The sequence below is a fragment of the Gavia stellata genome, chromosome 27 (assembly GCF_030936135.1).
Source record: "Gavia stellata isolate bGavSte3 chromosome 27, bGavSte3.hap2, whole genome shotgun sequence".
NCBI classification, from domain to species: domain Eukaryota; kingdom Metazoa; phylum Chordata; class Aves; order Gaviiformes; family Gaviidae; genus Gavia; species Gavia stellata.
In genome coordinates this window covers 8,614,603-8,641,538 of record NC_082620.1, presented here as the reverse complement: position 1 = coordinate 8,641,538, position 26,936 = coordinate 8,614,603, and the positions used below count along the sequence as shown (strand labels likewise).

The window sequence follows — 26,936 nt, the reverse complement described above, 5'->3', positions numbered from 1 at the left end:
AATAATTTTTCATTATTACTGTGTAGCTCAGAAACACCGAGTCAAACAAGCATCACCTTTCCCACTTCGCTTCCCCTTTCTTCCCTGACCCAGTCCATTTGCTTGCTGCTAGCTGATTTGGTTGGCAATTAATCGGATGCCAATTAATGTAAAATTTCAGCACTGGCTTCAGCCAAGGTTGCATTTCTCCTTTTCCTGCGGTTTTCGAAGCACTTTGCCTCCCCAGCGAGAGCCGTAGCTGCAGTCGGGTAAGAGCCAGCTCGCAGAGCAACCGGGGAGCTGGGCGACGCTTCGGGCAGGGGAGCGGGTTGCAGCCGCTGGGCAAGGGTGAGGCTTGAGCAGGTTTTTGCACCGCTGGCTTGCAAAGACACAGTCAGGGGCACCGCCCTGCCGTGATTCATTGAGGAAATGTTTCTTTATCTTGTTAGTAACAGTCATTGATGAAACGGTGCTGGTTCACTGCTCAGTTTGGCTCTGTATCATCCTGCTGCTTGCATGACCCACTTTGCTGTGCCAGCGGGAAATAGTTGTGCGTGCTGAAGGAGTCTTCACAAAATGCAGAAAGTGCATAGAAACACTGATAGACCCAAAGCTACTGAAGTTTTCTCCCCATGGAAAAAGGAATTGCCGCTTGGCTTTTCTGCTGGTAGCATGAATGGGACCTGGTTCCCCCATCTGACTAGAGATCGTCGATCCTTTCCAGTCTGGAAGGTAGCGTACATGTATACGTGTACACACACACACAAATGGCAGGAATTAAGGAACTGTACAGCTATATCCACAAACATCTCTCTGATTTCTAATTACAGCCATATGAAGGAGTCTTATGTCTCAGGAACTTGCAATTGCCTTTGACAAGCTTCTGATACGCATCTTAGTTAGCACCATGTAACTGGGTGCTCCAAACAGTTTTACATTTCTTCTCAGTCCTGGAAGTTATTCCCAGCACTTAAAGGCAATTTAAGGTCTGTGAAACAGGAACAAACCTCCCTTTCTCTAACACACTGCCGTCTACCTCCCTGGTTTTGAAGCTTTGATAATAAAACGTAGCAGGATTTTTTTACCAAGAACTCATGGGCTCGTTCCCATTTCAGCTCTTGAAAGATTGCTCAGCACTTGGCAGAAGATTTTTCTGGCTCAGAGAATGCCTTTTGTTCGAGGGCCTGTAGTTTTACCAAGAGAACTGGACGTGCCCAGTTTTACTGGCCAAGTGGATTCCTTGTTGCAGGAACGGCTGCCTCGGCTCTCCGGGGCTTGCCCGGCTTGTGGAGCTGGGAGGAGAGGGCTGGGGAGCTGCGGTCAGAGTCGCGCCGTTTGTATTCTGCCCTTTGTTATGTGGGGGTCTGGTTGGACTTCATCACATTCTTAAGTGTCGTATAATTATGAACAAATCCATTGTAATAACTTTCTCCAGGTATTAACATGTTTTCTTTCTTGTCTCCAGTGACACATAGCAATTCTGAGCCTAGCTTACCACCAGATACCCCAGATTTTGCTGCATTTCAGCAGCAGGTCAAGGGAGTTCCAGGCATAAATGGTGTGAAATGTGTTAAATGCTTTGCGAAATACTGAGATGAGAAGCGTGACAGTAAAACCTCTCACCTTTGGCACGTGGCTGAGCTGGGTGGAAGCCAGCTTCTGCGCTGCGAGAGGATGAGTGGCTCAGCAGGACGAGAACATCTGCTGCTGCGGCACCGAGGCGTTGAGCTTCACCGCTCCGCATCGCTCCCCTCGCTTCAGTCTGCGCTGGGTTAGGTGTTTGCTCCCACCGTTCACGTAAGCAGCAAATGGACAAGCTCAGCTTGTTTTCAACACATAAAGAGTAAGGAAGTGTAAAATGTTAATTAATCTATAATCTCAGAGCGAACGGGAGAAGTGACCGTTGCGAGGGGAACAAGATGAAGGATGGTTTATGCCGATTGACAAATAAGATGCTTTTTTTTTTTTTTCTCATTGCATGCTTGTCCTTGAAATTCCTTAAATATCGTGACTGATTAAACATAATGAAATGGCAGTCTTGTTCCCTCTGCACTCGTTCCTCAAATCTGGAGTCCGTCACCAGAGGATAAATAATCCTGACTTCAGATACCGTCATGCCCACTCCTCTGAATTTTTTTTCCCCTCTTCCCTTTTTCTTTTGCAGATGTTGATGAGTGCCAGGTCCACAATGGGGGCTGCCAGCACAGATGTGTGAACACCCTTGGATCTTATTATTGTGAATGCAAGCCAGGCTTTCGCCTGCACACAGACGGCAGGACCTGCATTGGTGAGTCACAGCTTTAAATTTCCTGAGAATCTCTAATTCTTCATAGCCCTTTTCCTACCCGTAAATGCGTCCTTTGAGACGCCAGTGATGGCGTGTTCCTTCGTTTCTCAGGAGCCTGGTCATCTTCCCTAACGTGTTTCTGCTACTGGGTTCATAACGTTTGCTGTTCTTCAGTGCGGCCACGTAGAATTTAGACTTCTTTGCAGTTCCTTAGTTTATTCTGGGTCAGGAGAAGTAACTTCCAGTGCTTTGGTGCTTCCGCTTTTGATACAGGGTGTATCAGATACGGCATTTTTGGAACAAATACATAAACTAGATTACAAAAAGGTTCAAGTCAGTCTTCGCTTTTACCTCAACTATTTCCCTCGTCCGCATGGTCGGCACTAAGGTGTGACAGCCAAGTGAAAATAAGCATGGCTGTGTGTGGAACTGAGGCCATAATAATCTCGAAACCCTCTTCCCTGGGATGTTGGTCATGCGTCCGCTTGGATGGTGCGTGTCCAGACATTACAATTCAGATGCCAGGTCTGGCTTGCAGATGATTTCTGGGCCAATTTCTTGAAATACTTTTGTTTGCCTGCCCCAAACTAGGGGCTCAGAGGCACCGGGGTGGAGCTTGGAGTCTGCCTTCCAGCATCTGCTGCTGCTGTTGTTTTTATTAAACCACTTCTCCCTCACGGCTTTATTTGACACATTTTTCCATTTTTTGAGGGATATTTTCATACAAGTGGAAAGAATTCCTGGGCGATGGTTTTACAAAGGCCATTTGCTGGTTTTTCTCAGGATACAGTCACGTTCCAGAGTTTGCTAAAAACGACTGTGTGAGCCTGGGTGTTCCATTTGGGAATGTGATGTGAGGAGAAAAAAAGGCATCTCGGGAAGTGGTACCCACCATGCCCCGAGCAGCACAAACCGCACGTCTTTCTGCAGCTGCCCCCACTATGTGACGACGCTCTCACAAGCGCAGCGAGATGTACGCTTGAGGTGCAAGTTCACCGAGTGCCCTATATGTTGCTGGAAAGATCCGGGAGCAAAAGGATCACAAATAAAGAAAAAAGACAATCATTCCCAGCCCACCGCTCTAGCACTGAACACGTAATCTTGTGTTCATGGCTATGCATTGCTACTGTTCGCATGTTAGTGTGTATGTGGTCTGTCATCTAATAATCGTCTTCGTAATATGTAGTTCTCTTTTTTGTGGTATAGAGTGATTCTGCCGCCTCTGCCTCATAGAATAAAACATGAGCCAGCCATTGGGAAGCTCTGGTGTTCTCAGCAGGGTCAGCCGCAGAAGGTGAAACAATTTCCAGAGAAAGTATAAAAGTGATCACTCTAGGGAGGAACCTCCTGTTGAAAAGCAATTTCCATCCTTTGCTGTCATTCTTCAGGCTTACCTGCTCATGTGGCTGCGAAGCGCAGAGCGTTTCTGCCGGGGTCCGGGCAGGCAGGGCTTCCCTGCTCCGTGCTGCTTGCGCTGAGCACTGCAAACCTGCTTCGCATTAAGCTTCTGAGCAAGTATTTGCCATAATGTGCACAGTGTTGGAATTCATCATCTGCCAAAATTAAGGGGTCTCTATTCATGAAACCTGATCTACTACGGGAGTAACTCGGGCAGTTTCTGGAAGCTCTGGGGAGCGGAGCTGGCAGGATCTGCTGTTAGTCAGCGGTGCCAATGCCCCTGTGATCCTCAAAGTACACGGGAAAGTAGATGCAGACCAGGCAGGGCAAGCAAAAACTCTCGCTACATAATTGTCCAATGCTGTTTCTAAAATAACAACAGAGCAGACCTAAAAATCTGGCTTTCTCGCGTCAGGACTGGTGGCTTTTGTTCTTTACACTTTTGTGACAGAAATGTGCTTGTGTGTGTGTGTGTGCACATCTCTCAGACCTTCATAATAGCTCTGTACTAACCGATTAAGCCAGTTGTGCAGAGGGGTGGAAGTAAACTTATTTTTCTCGTAAAAGCTCAGAACACAGCACAGACTTAGAGGTTGCTCCTCTGCCGGTGTTTATGGCTGCCCTCTATGCACCGCAGACGCAAGGTTGCCTTGTGCCATGGGTGCCCACGTGCCACGACTGCCCCTCGGGTGCTTGTTCCCTGGTGAAGAGCTTTCGGCCCCCGCGGAGTCTGTGGCGGTTCGTGGTGCTGGAGCCCAGCAGCTCTCCTCCCGGCATCTGCTGGCTGCGCAGCAGCGCTCACGCACAGCGGCTCAGCATGACATGGTTTGAGTTTACACAAGTCTGATTTGTGTAAATACAGGCGATTCGTGTCCTTGGAACAAGCCCACCCCACCGCAGAGCCCAGGCAAGGGACGCAGCTCGGCTGGTGACAACGGGGGGGCCACCGAGGGGATGCTCTCGCTTTGGTCGTTGCAGTGGGATGCGCTCTCCTGTTCGTTGCCTTCGCCAACGCTCGGACGGTGACCCCGTGAGCCTGGCAGCAGCCTGCGGTCCGGCCGGGCAGCTTTCCGTGGTCACTTCGTAGTAATCCTGGGCCCTTGAGTGCGCGCTTGCTTTCTGTGATGTTTTCACAAGTACATGCAAGTGGTTCTTTCCTTTATTGCTTGGTCTACGTAAATATTTATACTGCGAAGTCAGAGGCTTTGCTCCGACTTGATCTTGGAAATCGCAGGGTTTTTATTAAGCCGGCGTTCTTGACAAGAGCTACCAGGCAGCGACCACGGGGCGCGGGCAGCGTGCAGGCAGCAGCGGCAAAGGCGGGAGACCTCGCTCAGCACGCCCTCCCTTCACGCTTTGATTTTCGTGTTCCAGGGGTGCTCCCCAGCACTGCTGGGGAAGGGGAGAGGATTTTCTCTCGCCAAACGCCGAGCTTAAGCCCAGCTGTAACAGGAAGGTAGAGCAACACGGCGGAGCGGTGGAAAGCAGCGCAAGTGCCTGCCAAAGCTGCGGGCGTGTTGGGGGGACCCGTAACCGGGCATCCCCCGGAGCAGAGCCGCTCTCCAGTGCTTTGGGGGCTGAGCGAGGGCGGCGTAGGAAGCAGAGGCGAGAGCCTCTCTGGGTTGTGGTGTACGGCAAAGCTAGAGCTGGAGCACGATGCCAAGCAGGTCGGAGGAGGTGTGTTTGGGCGAGTAACCTCCGTGGCAAGGAAGCGGAGACGTTGCGGTGCCTGGCAGCTGCTTTCGTGGGCTGAAGGTGGCAAGAAGTGGTGGGTTTTGCTCGGTGAGACCTGTGCCATGTTTCTTCACCCCTGTGAGTTTCAGGCACTAACCTGACTTCAGCCAAGATTTTTTTTTTTTTCCCCTGCCTGGTTCTGAGGGACTGGGTCAACTGAAAAAAGCCGTGTTTCTGTTCAAGTTGGGATGTCCTCTCATTTGGCTGGACAGGCGAGATTCAGTGCTGCTGAAACGGAAAAAAATGCCACTAAATAAAAGGAATTGGATGGAACTGGAGGCAGCGAGACTCTCCCATCTGTCCCCCTCTGCTCCAGAAGGGCTCTGCCCTTAGAGGCAGGGGAAGTCGCTGCTGGGGAGCTGAGCCGGGGCTGGGGGAGGCTTGCAGCTTAGAGCTGGGTCCAGCGTGGAGACGGGCTTTAGGGAGCCGCTGGCAGCCCCGCTGAGCAGCAGTGCAGGCCAGAAAGCATTCTGGAGACAGAAGACAACTATTGCTGTGAAGTTTCTAGTTAAGGTCTGTAAAACCATGGGTCTAATTCTTTAAATGTTTTCCAATCACCACAAAACCCATAAAGCCTTCAGTTAATCAGCAGCACTGCTTGCAGCGGGGAGCTGCAGAATTCCCCCGCGGAGGCTGGTGGCTGTTAACCCCGGGAGCGCAGGACTGGGCGAGGAGCTCAGCTCTTGGGTGACCTCAGGGTGATCGGTCCTTTTCCACCCTCTGGCTGAACTATTATTTCAGGCTTGTGAGGGAAAGTCGAAGCCTATTTTATTCCTGAAGACATCAAAGAATTGGAAAACAGATAAAATCTTTTGCTACTTTCTTTGGATGGCTTTGCACCCTTGGTAGTTGTTTGCACCTTTGTACTTAGTATTACAGATGGTAAAGCAAGGCACAATGCAGAGATAAATGAGAAAAATTTTCAGAAGTTACTTACCACCTTTAAAAGCAGTTCCTTATGAAGTGTATCGCAGGCCCATATAAAGAGCTGGTTAGATTAGCACTTGCGTTTTGTAGGGCTGGAAAAAACATTTTGCTTTTAAAAGCATTTTTCTTTGAGGGTGTTGGCACCATTTACAGCATGACCAGAGCCTGGCTCTGTGCACAGCCCAGCGGGGGATTCTTAAATCTCATTTTTCGACATTACCTGGAGAATCAAGGGCAGACAGTGACAGCAGATGCCTCGTGTCCCCTCGCGCTCGCACCTCGGGACCCCTTCCATCACCAGACCTGCGTCCGCCCCTACCAGTCATCACGGGAGCGAGGGGCTCCAAAAGCCTCGCAGTGATTCTTCTGGCGCAGGAGTGGAATAAAAGCTTACAGCCGAGGCCAAGCTTTCAGCCTGAGGCTGTGAGAAAGCCGGGGTGGCAGGAGCCTGCCGTGGGCTGCATCCCGGAGATGCTCCTACGTGGCCAGAGAAGCTGAGGCAGCTCTCCAGGGTCGACTTGGACCCGGAACTGCCCTGTGGCTGTGGCTCAGGAGAGCACAAAAAATGCCTTAAAGCCACCTTCCTATGTCCTGCTCTGTGTCTTGCATCGACTCTCAACCATTGTTGATGTTTTGGGTAATCTGCGGCTCAGTTGTGCAAGATTCTTTTGTTGCGTCTTTGTTGTTCAAATATAGCAAGTCACTGAGGATTTCAATACAGAAGGGAGGGGGAAAAGAGCAGACATCTCTATTGAAAGTGAAACAGAACAAAAAGAGTCATTGGACGTCCTGAAATTACCTCTTTCTTTATCAGAACCACATGGGCAGGAGGCAGGAAGCTGACATCTTCAGGTCCTTCTCCACTGTTTCAGCAGAGGGATGAACTCCAGTCCAAGGCAAAGAATTTAATCTGAGCCAATTGCTTTTGTTGGCCTGCAGAGTAGAGAGATGGTCTGTATTAACACACAACATGTTTCTGGAAATTGTCTGAGGTTAGAATGAATCGGTTTGGGATTACATGATGTATCCCTATTTATATTAAGAGTACTTCAAATGAAGAAATCTCAAATATAGCAGTGATTTATATGGTGAACAGAAGGACTATGCCATAAAGGTTTGTGTGGGCTTGAACTATGTGCACAGAGGGTAATCGTCCGTATGTACTTTGTAGAGGTTTTCAGCTTGCATGCGTTGTACAGACAACTGGCACGTTTCAGAGAATTTGCCCTTTTCGTTGTCCAGGGGAGAGTTTCTCAGCCATTTCTTAGAGTCGATGGTTTTGTGCGATGCTGCAAAAGGGAATGTCACGCTCAATCCCAGTTACAGCTGCTTACGGTTACTTTTAAAGTGTTGGCTCACCGCTGCTGATGGCAAATGACTTGGGTCTGAGGGAAAGGTGATACGGACGGGAAAGAGGAGAAGTGAGAGCGGAGGAGCCCGAGTCAAACCAAGTGAAGTGTTACCACCACCTCGCTGCGGTGCGAGGATCACGCTCCAGGTTTGCAGGGCAGCTGAACGTACGCGCGCCTTCAGCGCTGCCGAGCTAGCCTCTGCCGCGGAGCTCTGGGGACGCCCGGGGGGAGAGGCAGAGGGAGCGAACGCTCGGAGGTGAAGTGGCTAACGGCCCCTGGGCTGAGCGAGGGGCACTGCTCGGCTCCCGGCAGGTTGCAGTGCAGCTGCCGGGGCTGCGTTCAGTCTTCCCGGTTGGTGAAGCTCAGCTGGAGGGTGCAGGGCTCGGGTAGCTCAGTTATTAAACCGACTCTTGTGTTAGGCTGCTACTTCGCAGACTTGCTTCCCGCGTGCGACCAGTAGCAACGATGTCCTTTTCATCCCTTTTTATCTGTTTCCTGGGCCCGAGAGGGTCAGACTGTAGGAGCTAGCATCTTTCAGCAGCACTGCACTCCCTTCAGACGGAGGGGATGGAAGTAACATCCCTCCTGCAGACGATGAAATATCATCTGTGGAAAATCTGTCTGAGCTTTAATCACAAAAATCTGTGTGATGTACAAGATGACACTGGATTTGGCAACGTTGTCACAGAAATGTTAAGCTAGGAAAAGCATCTGGGAATGGAAATATTTTTAGAGTGGTTCTGTAAACAGAAAAAAAAAGAAAGAGCAGTAATTAAAACAAGGCCAGCAGTGAGGTCTACTGGCTGTCACTCTGCGAGAAGCCGGCTAAGGAGACCCAGAATTAGAAGGCCCTTGCCTTGATGGAAAGACACCCAAAACAATTTTAACACATTTCATTTGTTTTGTCTTATTATTCCTGATTCTTAAGTTGAGTTAGCTTGTATCTTAGCAAAACGGCGGTGCTGCGTGAGCACCCCTGCCAGGCAGTGCACCGTGGGTGGCTCTGCGGGACGCTGCAGGACGCGGTTGCTTTGCTCGTTACATCGCGTGTGTGCCACCAGTGCTGTATAGCTTACGAGCACCATATAGCCAGTGATGCCAGCCGCTTCTTCCCCATGCATAAGTCTCTTGGCAGAGAAGGACTTCTGATTCCCATTACCCGTAGTGGTCTGGAACGTACCCGCGATGGCTGAGACAACAGCGCGCGCCGGCCCCTTCGTTGTAGTGTGCGTTTGCAGAATGGAGAGGCGCAGATGGGGTTATTGTTATTAGTCTTAAGGAGTATGTTTGCTGGCAAATAAGCTATACTAAAAGAAACACAAGAGGAAAGAAAATGCTCTGCAAGACGGCTGCGCTCTTGCTGCTTTGCCTTTTACGTTCTGTTAGGGGTCTGCAAACTGCATCGGTTAAGAACTGCATAAGCAGTTCTGGCACTCGCTTGCGCTTAAAGACCTTGGCCAAGGCGGACGCGCTGGAGCAGGAGCGCGTGTCCTTTTAGTTGGTGTCCATACCCTACTCAAGCTGCTTGCAGTGGCCATGCGTTGCCTCGTGTGTAGAGGGTCTGAAGTTTCCTTTGCCTTTCAAGGAACGGTTTTTGCCATTGCAAAACTCCATCCTTACACGCCTGCCGCGGGGTATGGGGTGGGCATTGTGCCTCAGCGCAACCCAGAGAGACGTGTTGACCTTCTTCTATGTAGAAATAATCCTTGTGGAAAAGTCTGCTGTATCCAACCTTACAGGATTTCTGTCTGCTTGAATTTTGTACAATAAAAAAGAACCTGGACTTTAGTTTTTTCCACTCTGAAAAGTTGTTTTTTAGAGGTATGCAAGGAGGGCAGTTATTTAGGCTGCAAATTCATAAGAATAACTGCATACTGGGAGGTTATTTTAGACGTAAGATGTGTTGGCTTGTTATACATTGGCCCAGTACTTTTCCCATATGAAGGAATGTTTTGGCAGGCATTAGCATTGTTTTACTTTTTTAAAAAAAACAACACTCCAAGAAGAACAAGCACATTATTTATGGGTATTTTTGAATATATGTTATTAAAGACTTTAATATATCAGAATATTTTTTAAATGACCACCCATCTCTGCTAAAGCTTGAGTACTGTAAGTCTGACCCATAACTTCTCAGGAACGTCGAGTATTTTTGTTGTTTCCTTCCAAATGGATTAAAGGAAACAATGTCAGCACAGCTAACATAAACTGATAGTTCTTGCTCCAGCCGTATGCTGTGTATGGCAATACTTTGACCCTATTAAGTGACTTTTATTCCCCAAATGTTGTTTAGTTAATTAGAGGCGTACAAAGGGAAGTTAGCTTTTAAAAGTTCAAAATCGGAGAGCTCCTCAGCTCTGAGTCAAGGCATATTTTTTGCAGGGGAACTGATTGCAGAAAAAAAATAGGAATATACAGTTTTGACTTTTATTTTCCTCCTGTGCCAAATATTTGTTTTTCACTAATATACAAGAGAGGCTTAATCAAATTACTTTCACTACTTTGTCTATAGAAAATACTTTTTCGAAGACTGGGAGGAGGCACCGGCAGAGCGGTGCTGCATGCCCACCTCTTGCAACGCCTTGGTACCCGAGGCCAGCCAGCGCAGGGAAGCTGCCTGCAGCCCGCCCGCTCGTCTGCGCCCTGGGCACGGGTGTTCGACAGACCCGACTTCCCTCGGGAGTCAGAGACCTCGTTAAAAGTGGAGACTTTTACTAGCATATGCTTTCCAGGCTCGCCTGCTTAGCAAAACTCTGGAGGTTGTTGAGGGCACAGTGATTACCTGAAGTGTTAGTTTGTGGAGAGATGTTTTTCATTAGAGATATTTTTAGCCTTCTTATAAGATTCCTCAGAGTCAGCACATTAGTTTATTCTGGAGTTTGAAAAATAGGTCAGAAACGTGTGAGACCACAGCTCAGCGTACTATTCCGCTTATGGAAACCAGGTCTGGGTTTCCATCCCAGACCGTGGCCGGGTTTTAGCCATGTTGCACCCACACAGCTTTGATGTCAGCCTGTCGTGCGTTTCAGGCACATTCGTGTCTCCTAAGAGGAAGAACAGACTTTAAAGGCCAACTTCCCCAATTAGGGACACCTCTCTTTGGAGCGGTCTCTCTTTGAGACGCTCACCGATTAAGGCGTAGGTAGGCTAACTCAGGAGACGTGCAATGGTCCAAGAGGAGACTTTCATCACTTTGGAGGCATGTAATTACCCCAAGACGGCTTATCTACCAGAGTCTGTGAATCCCTCTCCAGAAAGACCTTCCCTGCTGTGTTTTCCAGCTCAAATTTCCCCTGGATACAAGGTCAGTGGTCCTGGATAGCTGCAGCCTAATAAAAATAAGCAGACAAATCCTGCCCGCTTGCTGGTTGCAAGGTGCGCACATCTCCAGTTAAACATGATGCTTTTGCTGCTTATCCTGCAGAGAAGTCCCAGATTATAAGAACAGAGAGAGGGGGGAGGAGAAGGCTATTTTAAGGCTGATTAATGATAGCGAGCTTGTAAAGAGAAGATAGTCCACATGTTTGGTCATAAGATCTGTTTTCTGCTGTAGCCTAGGCAAAACCTTCTGTTTTCTGACTGTTTGGAATCCTTTGGGCAGGAACGCGCCTTGCGCAAGGCCACACAGAAACGCCATGGCACGGCCAGGAACACCAGTCGGGAATCTCAGTTCCCGGTCCCGCCTGCACTTAGGATGAAATCGCAGTTCCTGGCGGTGTCTCTCCCTGCGCTCCGGCTCAGCGACCCTGCTGGTCACAGCATCGGTTACTCGCAGTGCGGACGAGCACGTTCATGCAGAAATCTCCTCGTCAAAGCACTGAGCTGGGGGTTGTTACCCCCGATGGAAGCGCAGACATGCAGGATGCATCTTAAAACATTTTTCTGTAAATGTTCCCAGAAGAACTGATGGTACCTGCTGGGCCTTGCCCTGTGTAATTGGTGGTTTTTGCACGGCATGGAGCCAGAAACTTAGTTTTCCATATCATTTTGTTACAGGAAAACCTGAATACGCCTGAGTGCAACTCTCTCTCAGCAGTAATTAAGCTGAACTAGCTGCGGCATTGCACCTGCAGTGACTGTCTTTGAACAAAATTATGAGAATTTCAGCAATAACGCGGTGCGAGAAGCCTGCTCGCTGACCCGGGCACCCTTCGGAGAGGGCTGATGCTTGCCAGGAAGCGTGCCGGTTGTCAGCTTCCCTCCCGTGTAAGGCTGCAGAGGACCTAGCCCAGAGCCCCACGTCCCGGTCTCGCCTCCCAGGAGAGCTGCTGGGAGCTCTTGTTGTAGAAAAGAGCGATTTTAAGCTGCTGCCTGACACTGTTGAGCCGATCTTACCTTTAAATAAAAGGGCCCCCATCTCGAGGGGGTCTGCCCAAGGCACCTGTCTGGCACAGCGGTGGCTGGCCTCTCCCGTGCACTGCGTACAGAAATGAGTTTTGTAGCAACAGCTCGCATTTAGCACCCTGCGAAAGTTTGCCATGAACTTCTCGCTTTAGCACAGGTTGAATACGCCCCAATTTTAAACCCTCAGTAGCAGTGCTCTATGTAAGCGTGCGCGATTTGCCTGGGTCCTGTGCAAGAGATTCGTCCAGGTGCCGTTATTTTTGTGATGAACCTTCTGTCCCTTTGCCTCATAGCTGTGAACACGTGTGCCCTAAACAACGGCGGCTGTGAACACGACTGCGTGCAGGTGACGCTGACGCAGCACCAGTGCCAGTGCCGGCACAATTACCAGCTGCGGGAAGACGGCAAACGCTGCGTCTGTGAGTGCCCTGGAGTGTGCGTGGGGAGCTGGGGGGGCAGAGCTTCGCTTGGCCTTTTTTCCAAGGGCATCTGGGAGCTGGGGGGAGTAGGGAGCATGCATTTGCACGCTCAGGCGTCAAATAGATCAGACCAGGGAGTTCCTCTCCAGTGAAGACTCTGCTTGTTATGTCGTCCTGGACATATTCTGCAGCTTATTCTGAAAGGCAAGGAAGAGCTGAGGGAGCGTGGCCAACCAAAATGAAATTGTATGAAGGCACACACTCCTGAGAAAGTGAAGGAACAGCAGCGTGTCGCAGCGGGACAGGATCTTCTCCCTCTGCTTGCAGACAGCTTTCTGGCTGACCTGCTCCCAGCTGCAGCAGGGAGGGAAGCTGAAGGGGATACAGAGCAGAAGTTTAGTCTCTTCATTCATAGCAGTTGGCATTCAAGAAGTAGGCGGAGGGGAGACTTTAGCTGTGAAGTTGCTAAGGGAAAAGGAACAACTGGGATATTAAAACTGCGCCGTTGGTAGGGTTTTGTAGCATCTGTCCAGGTTCTGGAGCAGGTCAGAGATTGGCAAACCTCTTGATAAGAGCACTTGAAACAAATTTGCCTAGTACTTGCTCTGTGACCTCTGTAGAGGGACATGCCCATGCCAAGCTTCTGCGGGAAAAGTTTTACTCAGATTAGTGCCTGCCTTTTGCAGGATCTCGCACCGTGTAAATCCTCCTGCCTGGATGGAGCAGTAAACAGTAGCAGAGATTTTCTGCCTGGTAGAGAATGGTCTTTCACAGATTGCAGACTTTTTTGCTAGGCATAACTGCTTGATGCTCTGTTCTCCCATAAGCATAATGCCGATAAGAGGTAGGATTACTATGAAATAAGCCTGACTCTCCTGCTTTGACCTGCAGTGAGGAACCCCTGCGCCAACAGGAACGGGGGCTGCATGCACCGGTGCCACAACCACCGTGGAACAGCCCGCTGCGAGTGCCACCCCGGCTACCGGCTGGCGCCTGACAATAAGGCCTGTGAAGGTAAGCTCCCTACAGCAAAGCTTTCAGGGAGGAAAACAACTGCGTCCCACGGGCTGAAGCAGCACTCGATCTTGGCAACTATCAGCGTTTGTGAATTTAACGGAGCGATGCACAAGCCTTCCAGAGGGGTGGCATGAAAGCGCTCAGTTGTCGCCTGTCCAAGAGCCCTGCTCGAGTTGTCTGGAACAACACTTGAGTTTCATGTGATCCAACTTCCTAGGAAGCTTTACAGTAATTCTGAACTCTTAACTCTGTTTCTTTGTTGGTCTGGACCCCAGTGAAGAATTCAGGGTGCAAGAAACCAGTGAAAAACTTGAAGATAGTAACAATTGTCCCTTTGAAAGAATCTTTATGGCTCAACCTGGTTTGCTCATCTCTTGCAGACGTGAATGAATGTCTGACTGGGCTAGCCATGTGTGCACACCAGTGTCTCAACACTCGCGGCTCCTTTAAGTGTACCTGTAACCCGGGCTATGAGCTGGGGGCAGACGGCAAGCAATGCTACCGTGAGTACTGCATGCAGACGCCCATCTGAGGCGGGGCCGGGAGGTGGGTGTGCTTCTGCAGGCAAGTGTTTGCGCTCTCTCCTCTGTGAATTGGCGGGGCCAAGTTACAGCAATCTTTTTTTAAGAATTTCACAAGCAGGTTTGGGGCTGTTTACTCTCCCACCAAGATAAAAAACTTTGTCTGATCTTTAAAGTTACCATGAACCTACTTTTGCTGGTTTAGGCAATTTATTTGGAGCCATTTGGCTCTGAATAGGCCAAGTTCTGCTCTTGGGGACTTCACTGGATGAGTTCAGTCAGCTGCAGATGTGTAACTGAAGAAGGAATTGAGCTAGTGAAGTGATCACATCTGCTCCCATCAAGAAAAATAAACACTATTACGCAAGAATGAGCCAGATAGCCCATACATCTTTGTTCCACTAATACGCATCAGCAGGGATAGTCCAAAGCAGAGCTATCAGCATGTAGCACTAGCAGCCCTTACAGATGAAAGCCATGGTGGCAGTCCCGGTGCTGGCAGCTGGTGTTGCTGGAAGCCGTGATGCTCCACCTGCGCAGCTGCCGCAGCTCAGTCAGGCTGCGGCTCTCGCTGGGAGCCTGCCAAGGGTATGAGGGTAAGGCTTTGCAGACTGTAAATGAGTCTTGAAAGGCATCAAACAGAGCCATGTGAAGAACTAGACTGATGACATGCTATTTAAGAGCCTAAGCATTGTACACACCTTTCTTCCTAGGAAGATGGTTTATCTCACACTGCAGATTCTGCAAAAAATACCCCATAGCTCAGTTTCATGTGCAACTGCACATTTACCTTCAGCTGTTGGGGCAAAGATGCATGATAGCCAGCAAGGCTTGCAGAGGATGGATTAGGAAGTCAAAGCTTATTCAATCTTAGCTACCTCCTCACCTACCACTGTGACTATGCAGCAGGGAAGATTACCCTTTGTGGCTTCAGCTATCTGGCCCACAGGCAACAAAAAGCTTAGGTTTTTTGCTGCTCAAGTCTTGGTTTTCCAGGTAAGCCAAGAGGGTCACCAGCAGGGACAGTGGAAGCACAAGCCCCACTCATGTTCTGACTTGTCTCCTCTAGTTGTTGCGACTCATTGCCATAACCATGGACAATGCCTCTACTTTGGTGCCAACTACAGAATTAAGTAGCCTTCTTGTATGAAAAGTGTTTCTCCCTGCCCCTTCTAGCACATTTTTTTATGCAAAACCCTTGCATTAATTAATAAGGAAAGGAAAGACAGAGGGACTATATTCATGTTGTGAAATCTGGACTGTAGTCTTCCACCATGGCAGAGCTTTTGGGTTTGACACGCACAGCTCCATTGGGGAGCATCAAGCTCCCCTTCTTTCATCCTCCTTGGGTCTGAACACACTAAAAACTCAAAAATGTTCTTGAAGGCAGAAATTGTTTTCCTGAGGTTCAGGACTGAGTCAAAGCTCCACAGTAAAAGTTCCTTTTAGTTTAAGAAAGCTTAATTAACTAGACTGAAGTTTACATAAACTTTGCCAAGCTAAGATGATATATGGCTGCTATTGATGTTTGCGCCTACCATTTTTGACATGTCAGTAACTAACGTTTCTAGCTCTAGGCATCTGGATGTTTCTGTAGTTAGCTGTATTCTGCTGCTCCCATTTCTAGCTGGCATCAGAACAGCTCTGTACATAGGAAGACTGAGCCAGCTTTTGGTTGGCAGCACATACTGCAGCTTGTCAGGAATGGGAGCAGTTTTGTCTGCAGTCTGGTTCATCTCAGGGATTGTCCAGAGCCTGCTCCACAAGTCTGTCCCTAAGAGGCTACATGGGGCGTTGCCTGGGATCCATCGGTTTATTTTTACACAGCTTTTCCCAGCCCAGCAGCAGCCTCTGTGCAAAACTATTTTCATCCTTTCCCCACTGCAGATCACCCTTCTCCTCAGCAGGGCTGTGCACACAAAAATGCACGTGCAAGGAGCTTGGCTGGAGGCTGCTGTGTGGGTGCCTGCTCGAGCGCAGCACCGAGGGAAGGCATGGGCCAGCTGGTATGCACAGGATCCTAACCAGTGTGCCTTTTCCAGGGATAGAAATGGAGATAGTGAACAGCTGCGAAGCCAACAACGGTGGCTGTTCCCATACATGCCACCACACCAGCTCTGGCCCAGTCTGTACCTGTAACTTTGGCTATCGGCTTGAAGAGGACCAGAAGACATGCACTGGTAAGGCACGGGAAAAGGTACATACCCTGTTTTTTACATCTCAGGTAACGATGCGGATCTCCGTATGTTAGCTACTATGTGTATGTGCACTACAAACAGGTTAACAAGGCTAGAAACAGATGCAAAGTAAAAGGAGGTGAGACATTGCTCTACCTGAAGACGTCCTCAAACCTCCACTCAAGACCTACTTGGACAGCAAATGTTGACTTAAGAACTAGTTAGTTTTTCCCTGCTGAAACTGATCTAAGGCAGCATTGGCAGATACAGAGACTCGCATCTCAGATGCCTATAAGCCCACATCTAGAAGGGGTGATGCTCGAAATGTACCATCTTGCCTGTTATCTCAAAGGAAGCAGCAGTGTAATTTGAGTAAATGAGTGATGCGGGTGAGTCACTAGCTGCAAGCCAAGCGTAGTTGTATAAAGTATGTGTTAATGAAGAGGTAAGGGTGAAATGCACCTCAAGCTCTGTAAATGCTATAAAGTTGAGGCATGCACTTTATATTGCCTTACTCTGAGCCCCCTGCAGCCAGTAACTTAGTCAGAAACCCGCTGTAGTGCTCGCTAGCCAGACATTTCCTGCACCGGTGTCGGGCTGTGGTTTACTCCTGTGCTCACCCGGGGCTGCGGCTCAGGCTGGCATAGCGAGGCTGGGTGGGTGTTCCCGTCCTTCAGGCAGTCGAAGCTGTAAGAAATCCTGGTGCCCTTCTGCAGGTTAGTTGGAGGGTCTGTGCCTCAGACGGTGCCTTGAGGCTCTTATGCCTAAAGACTTCTCTTTCTATAAAACCAGCAAATAGGAGGTTGCTAGCAAAGAGTAACAGTGTTTAGTGACGCAAAACAGTACTTACATACTTCCATGCAGTGTAAGTTGCAGTGTTTGCACAATTCAGGAAATAATTCTTGAATTTGTTACTTCTTTGTTCTGTACCACCTTCTTCGTGCAGTTTCAAAGGATCATGTCTGTCCAGGACATCTGTTAGGAGCAGGCACAGTCCTTAGCAGGCTGCCACAGGCACCCACAGTTGCTTGTGCAAAGGGGAACGATTCCTCTGCCAGAGGAAAGCAGCCCAAAATCCCCAGGTTTGCTTTCCTCCGTGGCTCTGAGGAAGCTGTAAGAGCTGTCTCCATACAAGATTGCAACATGGGACCAAAAAAGCCAGGACCTGAACTGAAGTATGCTCTGAAAGAGCATCATCATTCCTTTGCATACTGCAAAGCCCAGTGCACTTTCTGTAGCCCAGCAGTGCTATTTGTGTTACTACCGGATACCTCCTTGGCCCAGGCTCCTCTGGTGCTGGGGGGTGCTTCACAAACCCCTCTACTGCATGGGCACCGTGGTAATTCCACTTCACGGTGGACAAATGAAGTCCCATAAATGCAAGGGCCTTGAACCGTAAAGCTGCAGGAGCTCTGCTTTCTCCAGGTTATCTAGGTCCATCCTTCAGCGACTTCCCTCTGGGACAGTTTGAAGGAACCGTGCAGCTCTCACCCAGCTCTGTACTTGGCATCAGTATTTGTAACAGGGTAAATCCAAAAGCAAGAGTCAGTGTTACAGCTGGAATCACCCCCTGTTTGTAAGTACACAAAACCTTTAAGAACTGCCTCGAACTGAAAGATCACAGTTAACTTCCCACAGGCCTCTAGGATTCAGGATTCCTCCCTTGGCTGGGGAGCACAGTGCCAAGGATGATCTGTTAACATAAAGGTCACTTATTTCAGAGGAAAGCAAGAATACTAGCTCGGCATTTGGCAGTCAGATCAGTAAAAGCTTACCAGAACTAGTCACGGAGCAGTCTTAACAAGTACTGTCACCACTGCAAAGCTAGATGTGTATTAACATCCAGTGCCCTTTGGTTTTTATTTAGATATCAATGAATGTGACAACGGTTCTCACTGTTGTCAGCAAGACTGTTACAATTATCCTGGAGGCTACGAGTGTGCCTGCTATGCTGGATACAGGCTCAGCACAGACGGCTGTGGCTGTGACGGTAAGCAGAAACATCTAGCTGGACTCCTGCAAGTTAACCAGCAGCGCTGCAGTCCTCAGCCTTGCAGCGTGGCAAGAGACACACACGGAACGGGTTCCTCTAATTCTGGTTGTCTGACTTTTGTCAACCTCCTCAGTTTGCTTACTGTTAAGGCGACTCAGCTATCCTAACCCATACGCTAGTCCAGCACAACTGAAGAGTAGCCATGGGGCTTTTGAACACACTGGATTCAAATCAGGATATCTCAAAGTGAGCTGGTCCAGCTCTGGCTCCATTAATTCACAGAAATCATTTTATGTTCGACCCCAGAGGCCAATGTTGCCCATCATTTTCACCCGAGAAATATAGGCAAATAAAAGTGTCTCTATAAAATATAGCTAAGACAGTGACTAACACAAGCATTTAATAAAGAGAACAAGAAATTGTCCTACCTGGTTGCAAACAGCCAGGCATTTCTTCCAGTTTCTTCCAGCTCATAGCAGTTTTCCTGTCAGCTCTCTGATGAGTTGCTGCCTTAGAATGAAGAATTTGGGCCTTTTTTCCTGCTAATGAGTTATTCTCACTACCAGAGCTCTTCACTAACATTTCAGAGGTGAAACCCCGAGTTTACCCACCTGTTTCTACACAATTAGTGGCAGATGTGAGCTGAACCCTAGCACATGGTATCTCAAAACCCAGGGCTCCCTCAATCACTTGGGTAGTCTCACTCCATTTTCAGTCGGATGGCTTCACGTAACTAGCAGAGAGGATGCCATCAGCCTATTTGCTGATCTGCGGGCAGAAACGTATCCAGCCTCTGTCCTGTACAGAGGGCTGCTCCCCTTCCATGGAGTATCCCATGTTTTTTAGATGTGGATGAGTGCTCTTCAAATAACGGTGGATGTGACCACACGTGCCAGAACCAGCTAGGCTCTTTCCAGTGTGGCTGCGAGATTGGATACAAACTGGATGACGACCGAAGGAGCTGCATCTGTAAGTGCAACATGTGTGCCGCTGCACAGGGGAGCCGCAGGCTACCTGCCCCTCGCCCTGCTCCCCTGGCAGAGCCTCCCCTGCCCAGGACCAGCGCAGGCTGGAGCCCCTTAGCCCTGCATACCACCTTTTCCACAGCACTTATTACTATTAGCAGTGGAATCGGCTCACACCACCAGTGGAAAGCTTTCCCCTGACAGGACCAGTCCCATTTCAGCCGTGTTACACAGCGCTTTCTAAAGCAGCGTAGGGGATTTTGGCACAGCTACACTTATGAAAGTCTGCAGTGATGACTCCACATTAGCCAAAGAACTAGAACCCTTTCCATAGTCACCAGCCTCTACAGTTTCCCCTTACAAGAAATAACAGATTTATTTTTTACATGGTAGTGCCTTTATCCCACCACCAAACACACTATTACCCAACTTACTCACTCAGTAGGGCAGCCAGCACACCACTCGCTTCATCTAGTGACCCCCAGCAGCACCGCCCCGGTCCCTGGAAAGGCTGGCTGAGGTCTGGACCCCGAAGAGCAGCACTTGTGCCTCCCCACCCAGGCAAAATGCCAGAGCCCCCCCAGCCCCCTGGCTTTTATGGGCTCTGCAGCCCCTGCCCTGGCTCCCCGGGGTGCCTCTGCTTAGCTTGATTGCCTGCCTTTTAACCCTTGCCTGCCCTGCAAGGGACGGAAACCTGCAGCGGTACCTGAGAGACACTCTTCCCAAAAGGAGAACCAAGCTGAAATGCATTGCTTAATTTTGTTAGATGGGCAGTCTTGTTTAGTTTTCCAGAAAAGAACTAACTTACCTGAAAAACTCAAAGAAGCTGAGTGGCTCTGGTCAGAAAAACAGCAGGGCAAAGGCGATGGGGTGAGTGCGAGCTCAGCTGCATGAGAAGCCAGAGCTGTGTGTCAAGGTTAAGAGCAAAGCTGCTCTCATAGATTTTTTTTGAAGTGGTAGTGTCTTAGAGCCAGCTAAGTCACTTAGTGCCCATTGCAGCCAGAACAAAGAACCAAACAAGTTGCCAAAATTTTAGAGGTGTCAATATAGAGGGAGATCAGTGGTGCAAACCATGCCAGATCAGATGCACCAACCCTGTACAGATATTTCTGGATTCCCTTTCCTATTACAGAGGTTCTGTCCTACTGTTCACCTCTTAGAGATCTTGTCTCTTTTTCCACTTTGACATTGTCGTCTCCGTGACTGCTTCCCTAGCTATAGAGGACGCTGTGGAAGCTCTGGATGGTCGGCGCCCCGTTATCCGCCCGATCCCTCATGTTGCAATCCTGCAAGATGAATTTACCCAGCTCTTTAATGATGATTATGAAGAAGAGGAGGAAGAGATGGAAGCAAGAGGAGAGCACACACTTTCAGAAAAATTTGGTGGGCATTTTGCAGCACTGGTAAATAGCATACTTTGCTTGGAGGTCTTTGGAATTAATCACGCTGGGTTTATTTGTGTTTGGTGAGTGTACCCACAAGACTTGTCGAGTGCCTTTTCTATGTACACAGAACCTGTGTTACAACACAGATGCATTTAGCTTTGCCGCAGCCTGCTCACGGGGGCGTTTCTCTGCCCAAACCCTTCGAGATGCTGAGGCGGCCTTGGCAAAGGCTTTTCACCCGCAGCGCCTCTCGTTGCAGTCTGCCTGGAGCACACGTTCGGCCCCGACTGCAGCCTGACCTGTGAGGACTGCCAAAACGGAGGGACGTGCAACACGGAGGAGACCGGCTGCGACTGTCCGGCAGGCTGGACCGGCGTCCTCTGTAACCAGAGTGAGTGGTGCTGGAGGGCAGCGGGCGAGAAAGCTCTTCTCGTCCCCGCTCCGGGCTGCACGGAGGCTGCGGCAGCCGGCTGAGCCTCGCCTCCCTCTCTCGCCCCAGCCTGCCCAGCCGGCACCTTCGGGAGGAACTGCAGCCTGACTTGCCGCTGCCAGAACGGTGGCACCTGCGACCCCGCCACGGGCGCCTGCCGCTGCCCGCCCGGGGTGGCCGGCGAGCTCTGCCAAGACGGTAAGCCCGCGGCTCTCCATCGCCCACTTCGCGCCGCAGGGAGGGCGATCCCCTTCCTTCTCACCGCAGCCCTCGGCAGGGCGCAGGGACCTGGCAGGGTGCGGGATGTCTCGCCTCACTGCGAAAAGGCAGGACAGCACCTCTGCAGGGCCCTGAAATCAAGCACAGAACACTGGGGCCTCCCTTGCAGTTTCCTTTTCTCCCTAAAACGTTTTTCTGTAAGGAAATGGCAATAGCGAGTTGCGAGTGATGCTCCCCCGCCCGCAGAAGTAGGTCCTTTCTGTTTCTCTTACCTTGCTGGTAGAGCGTTTGCCGTAATTCGATAAATGACTGTTACAGCCATCTCTGATGCCACTTTCTGATGTTCCACTTCTGCTTCTCTGAAGCCTTAAAATGTTTTCCACAGACTGCCTTACACTGCTCCCTTTGTAGCCGTTCACCGAAAGCATCTTTCAACTCTTTTGTTGACCCATCCCAGTGTGAGTGGCTCTAACACATCCCTGCTCCGTCTGACTCGATGGGTCACCTAGTCTTGCATGGAAAAATGTTGTTTTAATAAGAAAAAGACGGTAAAGGGGATTCTTCACCCACAAAACAGTGCTCCAGGTAGTACGTATGCCTTGTCTTTGCACTGGAAGACCTTTGCAGTCCCTGTTTGCTACTCAGCAATGACATGGGCAGCCGTCTATATTTTGCTGGACGTTCAGTGGCGGACACAGAAAAGAACATCACAAATGGATGTTCAGTGGTAAATTTACAAATCCGTGGAGGTATTTTCCACTGAAGAAAAACCAAAGCATTGAAAAGTTGACAACAGTAGTTACCCAAAGTATTGCAAAAGGAGGTGTCGCTTGCTGTTGGTAGGTATTTGTTCTCCCAAAGAGTTAAAATCTGGGGGACATAATCTGAAAACACAGAAAGAGTGAGACAATAAGAGGTTCAGACGTAATGACTTCAGACAAATGGTTAGGAGCATCTGGGAACTATTACTGAAGGAGGAGACCAAAGCAGAATGTAAATGAATGCAAGAGATACCCTGACCTTTTCTTTCTGTAGGAAGGAGGTGATTGGGGGGTACAGAGAAAAAACAGGAAGGTAAGATTAAAATAAACAGTGAAGAACTGATCTGTTGTCCCAGGGTGGCATTTCCTCTGCTTAAATTGTCTGCTATTCTTATCATAGGGGAGAAGGCATGTGCTGCCTGGGCAGGTGCTGGCCAGAGCTTTCTGCTGACACAGTCTGTCTGCCATGTGCTTCTAATATGAAGATCCTTAGCATAACAGAGAAAGAACAATAATTTTATTCCCTTAATAGTGCAAATGTCGCTGTTACTTATCAATAGGAACGGCCTCATGGATTACTTTCTCACATATGAAAAACTTGACTCCTCAGAGCCCTGCAGGGTGGACTTCTCGCACGACCAGTGTTCCCATTCCAAGCGGGGTACAGGGCCGGTGGTGCCCTCGAGGCACCTCGGCTGGCTGGAGAGCGGCGGCGAGCGAAATGCACTGTGCATGGGCGGGAGTGCCGACTGCTGAAGCGGTCTGATTTTGAGCCGATGCAGGGAATCCGATCGCCCTTATCATTGCCTTATTGCTTAGAGACACAAGCACATTCCTGGTCAGAAAACAAGGCAGCCTTCTTTTCAGCACTCACTTCCTTTCTGGTGTTGCATAGCTTTGATTTTGGTATGGTTTTCATGTGGTTTGCTGGAAATATCGTCACAGGCTGAAATTGGCTCATCTTCCCAGAAAATCTCTCTCTATTACTAGGGTGCCCTAAAGGATTTTTTGGGAAACAATGCAGGAAGAAGTGCAACTGTGCCAACCGGGGTCGTTGCCATCGGATTTACGGAGCCTGTCTGTGCGATCCTGGCTTATACGGACGGTACTGCCATTTAGGTATGCTTGTCCTCATCTTTTTTATGAGACATATATTATTCTGGGATTACAGCCTATCTAGGTACCATCCCTGGGAAGGGCGAGCACTGGTGGCAGAGTTTCTGTCCCTTGCCGTGTGTGGTTTGGCCTTGCGCGTCACTGACCAGCTCTTTCCCTCTGCATCCAGTTTGCCCAAAGTGGGCGTTTGGCCCCGGGTGCTCCGAAGAGTGCCGCTGTGTGCAGCAGAACACGCAGGACTGCGACAAGAGGGATGGCTCCTGCCGATGCAAACCCGGCTACCGCGGCAAGCGCTGTGAGATGAGTGAGTTGCCAAGAAGTATTCATGGAGCATCCCCCCTTCTCCTCCCGCAGCCTCTTTCCCCCTAACTCATTTTCTTGGAGAAAAGCTCAGCTCGCTTTCCACCCTCCTCGGACTGTCTCAGCTCTTGTTACGGAGATTAGGAACAGGACTTGCTGTCAGACTCGGTCATGTTAAGTTAGCGTGCAGAAGCTGCACAGCTGGGTGGGAGCGCCCGTAAGCGTGGACGGGGACCTCGTCCAGCCTGCTGCGCCCAGCCCTCGGCTCAGGAGGGTGCTGGTCAGTGCCCGTCGCTGCGAGCTGGGCTGCCTGCTCTTCCAGGGTCAGTCGAGTAATGCCAGACGTTCTTTCTTTTTAATTACGATTCTTAACAGGCTGTGACCCTGGCTATTACGGGGATGGCTGCAAGGAGGAATGTAGCTGCTCTCCAGAAGTGTCTTGTGACCATGTCACTGGAGAGTGCCGGAAAGAGTGTCCCCAAGGCTACCATGGGGAGAACTGCGATCAAGGTAAGGCAGGGGCTGCTGTAAACTCACGATTCCTCACGCATACAAACTTTTTCTTCACCAAACGACATGAAAGGACTTCCAGAATTCCTCCTGTGCTCTCTCAGACCCCCTAGCCCACTGCAGTTGATCTAGTGAGTGAAAAGTTGAAAAGGCCTTCGAGGACACCAGAGCTGCCATTTGCAGGTCTTTGTAAAACGCTGCAATCCCTTTAATGCGGGGAAGCAGGATTTCTCATGCATAATGATTCTTACTCAGAAAAGGAGAACAAGGTCTCACTTTATCCTGCCGTTTGGGCATCTTGGCTTTTGTAGCTGAAGGTGATAGATATCTAGTTATCTTTTCCCCGCCTTTGATGTCTTTTTACTTCCAGGCAGTCAGTGCCCAGCAGAATGGTATCGTATTTTCCGCTCTATTCTCTGTTCCATATTGAAACTCTATTTGATCTGCAAGCGGAAAAGAAAATTTTGTATTTCATTTACATTAGGTTTTAAACTTCTGCCTCTGCATGAGCCTCCTAGAGCAGTTTCCTGCTCTTCACATGGAGGGCCAGTTGACAGTACGGTGACTACCGCACAGCTCGGTGTGTGCAGTGTAATGCTCACGCTCCAAGGGCACAGCTTTTCAAGATCCTGGGAGACAGTTGGGGTGTCAGAGAGCTTGACTTTCTTCGAACAAAGGTGTTTTGAGTGAACCTAATGGCAGTGAGTCATTGGCATGAGGTGACGATTACAAAACATGAACACAGTTCTTGGAAAATAATAACTTCTGCCAGCCTCAGAGCTGATCAATGATTGAAAAGCCAACCTCCTCCTCTTGTGAGGTTGTCTTCTGAATCACACTTTAATTGGCTGGATCCAACAGAAAATGCAAAAAGTTGGACTCTTGAAGTCCACTTGAGGACAGACGGCATTAAGAGAAGACACTGCATTAAGAGGCTTGCGGGGGTCAGCATCTGAATTTTGATTTAAGCATCCCGGGAGTTTCTGCGCTAACTTATGTTTAACCAAGCACTCCATCCACACCCAACCCTGAAGTTATAACTATTAACCTAATTAAGCTGCTAGCACATGATTATCTTGCACAACACCACAACTGACAGAACATAGCTGGTCTGTTGGTCAGAACAAAAGCTGCAGATGGTCACAAAAGTTCCAGTGCAAGCAAGTGCTGTCAGAGGGAAATAGCGTTAGGAGGTGGGATGGGAGCAGCTTTTGCAGGGCTTGTGCCCCCTCGCAGGGGTCCCGGCAGCCCCGGAGCCCCCCCCGCGGCGGGACGCTGCTGCCTCCAGAGCCACGCGGCGCCTCGGCGGGCTGGGTGCTTTCGGCCGGGATATTTTTAAAAAGAATAAGAAAGGAGCTCAAGCCTGTAGGGGGGAGTCACAGGAAATAACACAAATATTTGTATAGAAATAGTAGGCTCTTGGCTGTTGTTCGGATCTGGAAATTATTAAAGGGTGAAGACAAACATCTGCCATCAATTAGCAAAGAGGAGGAATAACAAAAACTCCACTGTGTCACTTGAAATCTACGCACTGGTGTGCTTTTCCTCCGTGATTGGTGAATGCTGGTGTGTTTGCATCTGCCGAAGCCTTAGGAAACATTGGCCTCGGTGAACAAAAAGGACTGCGAGCACAGAGCTTTTTTGGGAGACTCAAATAGGATTTAAGGATCTTTGGGTCTGAAGCCCTCAGTCTGCACGTAATCAGCTGGCTGCTAAATTGTGTCACAGGGTACAAAGAGCAAACCCAGCTTTCTGGTGGCAGCAGTACTGCCCTGGCACTCAGAGCAGAGGGAAGGAAAAGCACTTACTCCTCCTGTGGATGAGGATGCTCCTTCTTTATTGCTTCACATCAGTGTACCTGCTGCAAACCTTGCTGCTTCTTAAAGGCCTGGCTTCCAGATTCTGGAGGCATTCAGCCAGGGCAGTAAAAAGCCCTCACAGCATCTTATAAAAGCCTGGGGATGGCACGGGTTTGGGGGCTGTCAACCTGGTCTTCTGCACCCCAGCACAGAGAGAGCAGGGCGGCTCGGGTCCCTGTCTGCGGGATGAGCACATGTGTCTCGGAGGCAGAGCAAAAGCGCATCTTTCCTGACCCGTTTGCCGCACCGTCGGCACCCGCAGCGGTGCTGCAGTATGGCCGGCTGCGGCTGCTGCCCAGGGCACAGCCCTGCAGGGTGCAGCGGCGAGGGAGCGGGTGATTTCGCAGAGTCACGTTCCCGGTTTGGCCTCAGCTGCTGGGTGTGTGATCGGTCGCTCCTCTGTGAAGAGATACTCCTTGAAAGTACAAGCAACAGCAGAAAAGTGGTACTTGAACGGACAAATCAGGGTAGTGGTGTGAAATGCTGGAGGCCCACACGTGGGTGGCAGAGCCGTCACATCCAGGCTCACGAGCGCGGTCTTCCTCCGCGGCGTGGGAACCTTTCACAGACGGGCTTTCCCTCACGGAGCCGGAGGCTCCTTTGGCGCGCGGGTCTGATCGGTAGCATGCTCTTGGAAAAGGCATCTCAGGAGGGGGCAGTTTTCACATGGCTGTTTTCGATGCAGAGTGTCCGGAGGGGAAGTTCGGGGCGGGCTGCCGGCGGTCCTGCTCCTGCGCGGGAGCACCCTGCGACCGGACCACGGGGCAGTGCCTCTGCCCGCCGGGCTGGACGGGACACGACTGCGGCCAAGGTGAGGAGGCAACAGCAGCAAATGCGCCGAGGTAGAGAGTTAGGCGTATAGCTGTTATTTTGCTTTTGCTAAAATTAGTTTTAAAAACATCTAGTGCAATTAGAATCATCTTCACGGAAAATTAGAAAAAATGCAGCTTTTGATGGTAGGTCTTAAACAATAGCCTCAGCTAGCTTAGCTCCGTTGTTGAAGCTGAGTGAAGTACAAGGAAGTAAACAACATAAGCAATAAAAAAGATGAAGATATTTTCGGTTGTTGCAGTCCTTAACATAGGAAAGGAGTCTTTCTTTACTGATGTGTATTTTTAATTGCCTTCACAGTATGATTCTTTAACTGCTGGAAAACTAGAGAATCCTAAATTAGAATTTTTTACATGATTATACATTATTACAGCAGCTGGAAGATACTAGTCATGTATAGATGCCTTGCTCC

At 49.6% G+C, this 26,936-nt stretch overlaps 1 protein-coding gene across 1 annotated transcript in view; it reads left to right on the top strand.

The window, feature by feature from the left end:
• The window catches only part of MEGF6 (multiple EGF like domains 6), a 105,650-nt gene that overhangs the window by 66,052 nt on the left and 12,662 nt on the right, over positions 1-26,936 (top strand). Inside the window, exons 5-18 of the mRNA XM_059829874.1 lie at positions 2,144-2,266; positions 12,315-12,440; positions 13,332-13,454; positions 13,838-13,960; positions 16,021-16,158; positions 18,023-18,145; positions 18,995-19,117; positions 20,329-20,496; positions 20,758-20,889; positions 20,998-21,126; positions 22,899-23,027; positions 23,194-23,328; positions 23,700-23,834; positions 26,379-26,504. Coding sequence (XP_059685857.1) covers positions 2,144-2,266; positions 12,315-12,440; positions 13,332-13,454; positions 13,838-13,960; positions 16,021-16,158; positions 18,023-18,145; positions 18,995-19,117; positions 20,329-20,496; positions 20,758-20,889; positions 20,998-21,126; positions 22,899-23,027; positions 23,194-23,328; positions 23,700-23,834; positions 26,379-26,504 — 1,833 coding nt within the window. The remainder of the gene's footprint in view (positions 1-2,143; positions 2,267-12,314; positions 12,441-13,331; positions 13,455-13,837; positions 13,961-16,020; positions 16,159-18,022; positions 18,146-18,994; positions 19,118-20,328; positions 20,497-20,757; positions 20,890-20,997; positions 21,127-22,898; positions 23,028-23,193; positions 23,329-23,699; positions 23,835-26,378; positions 26,505-26,936) is intronic.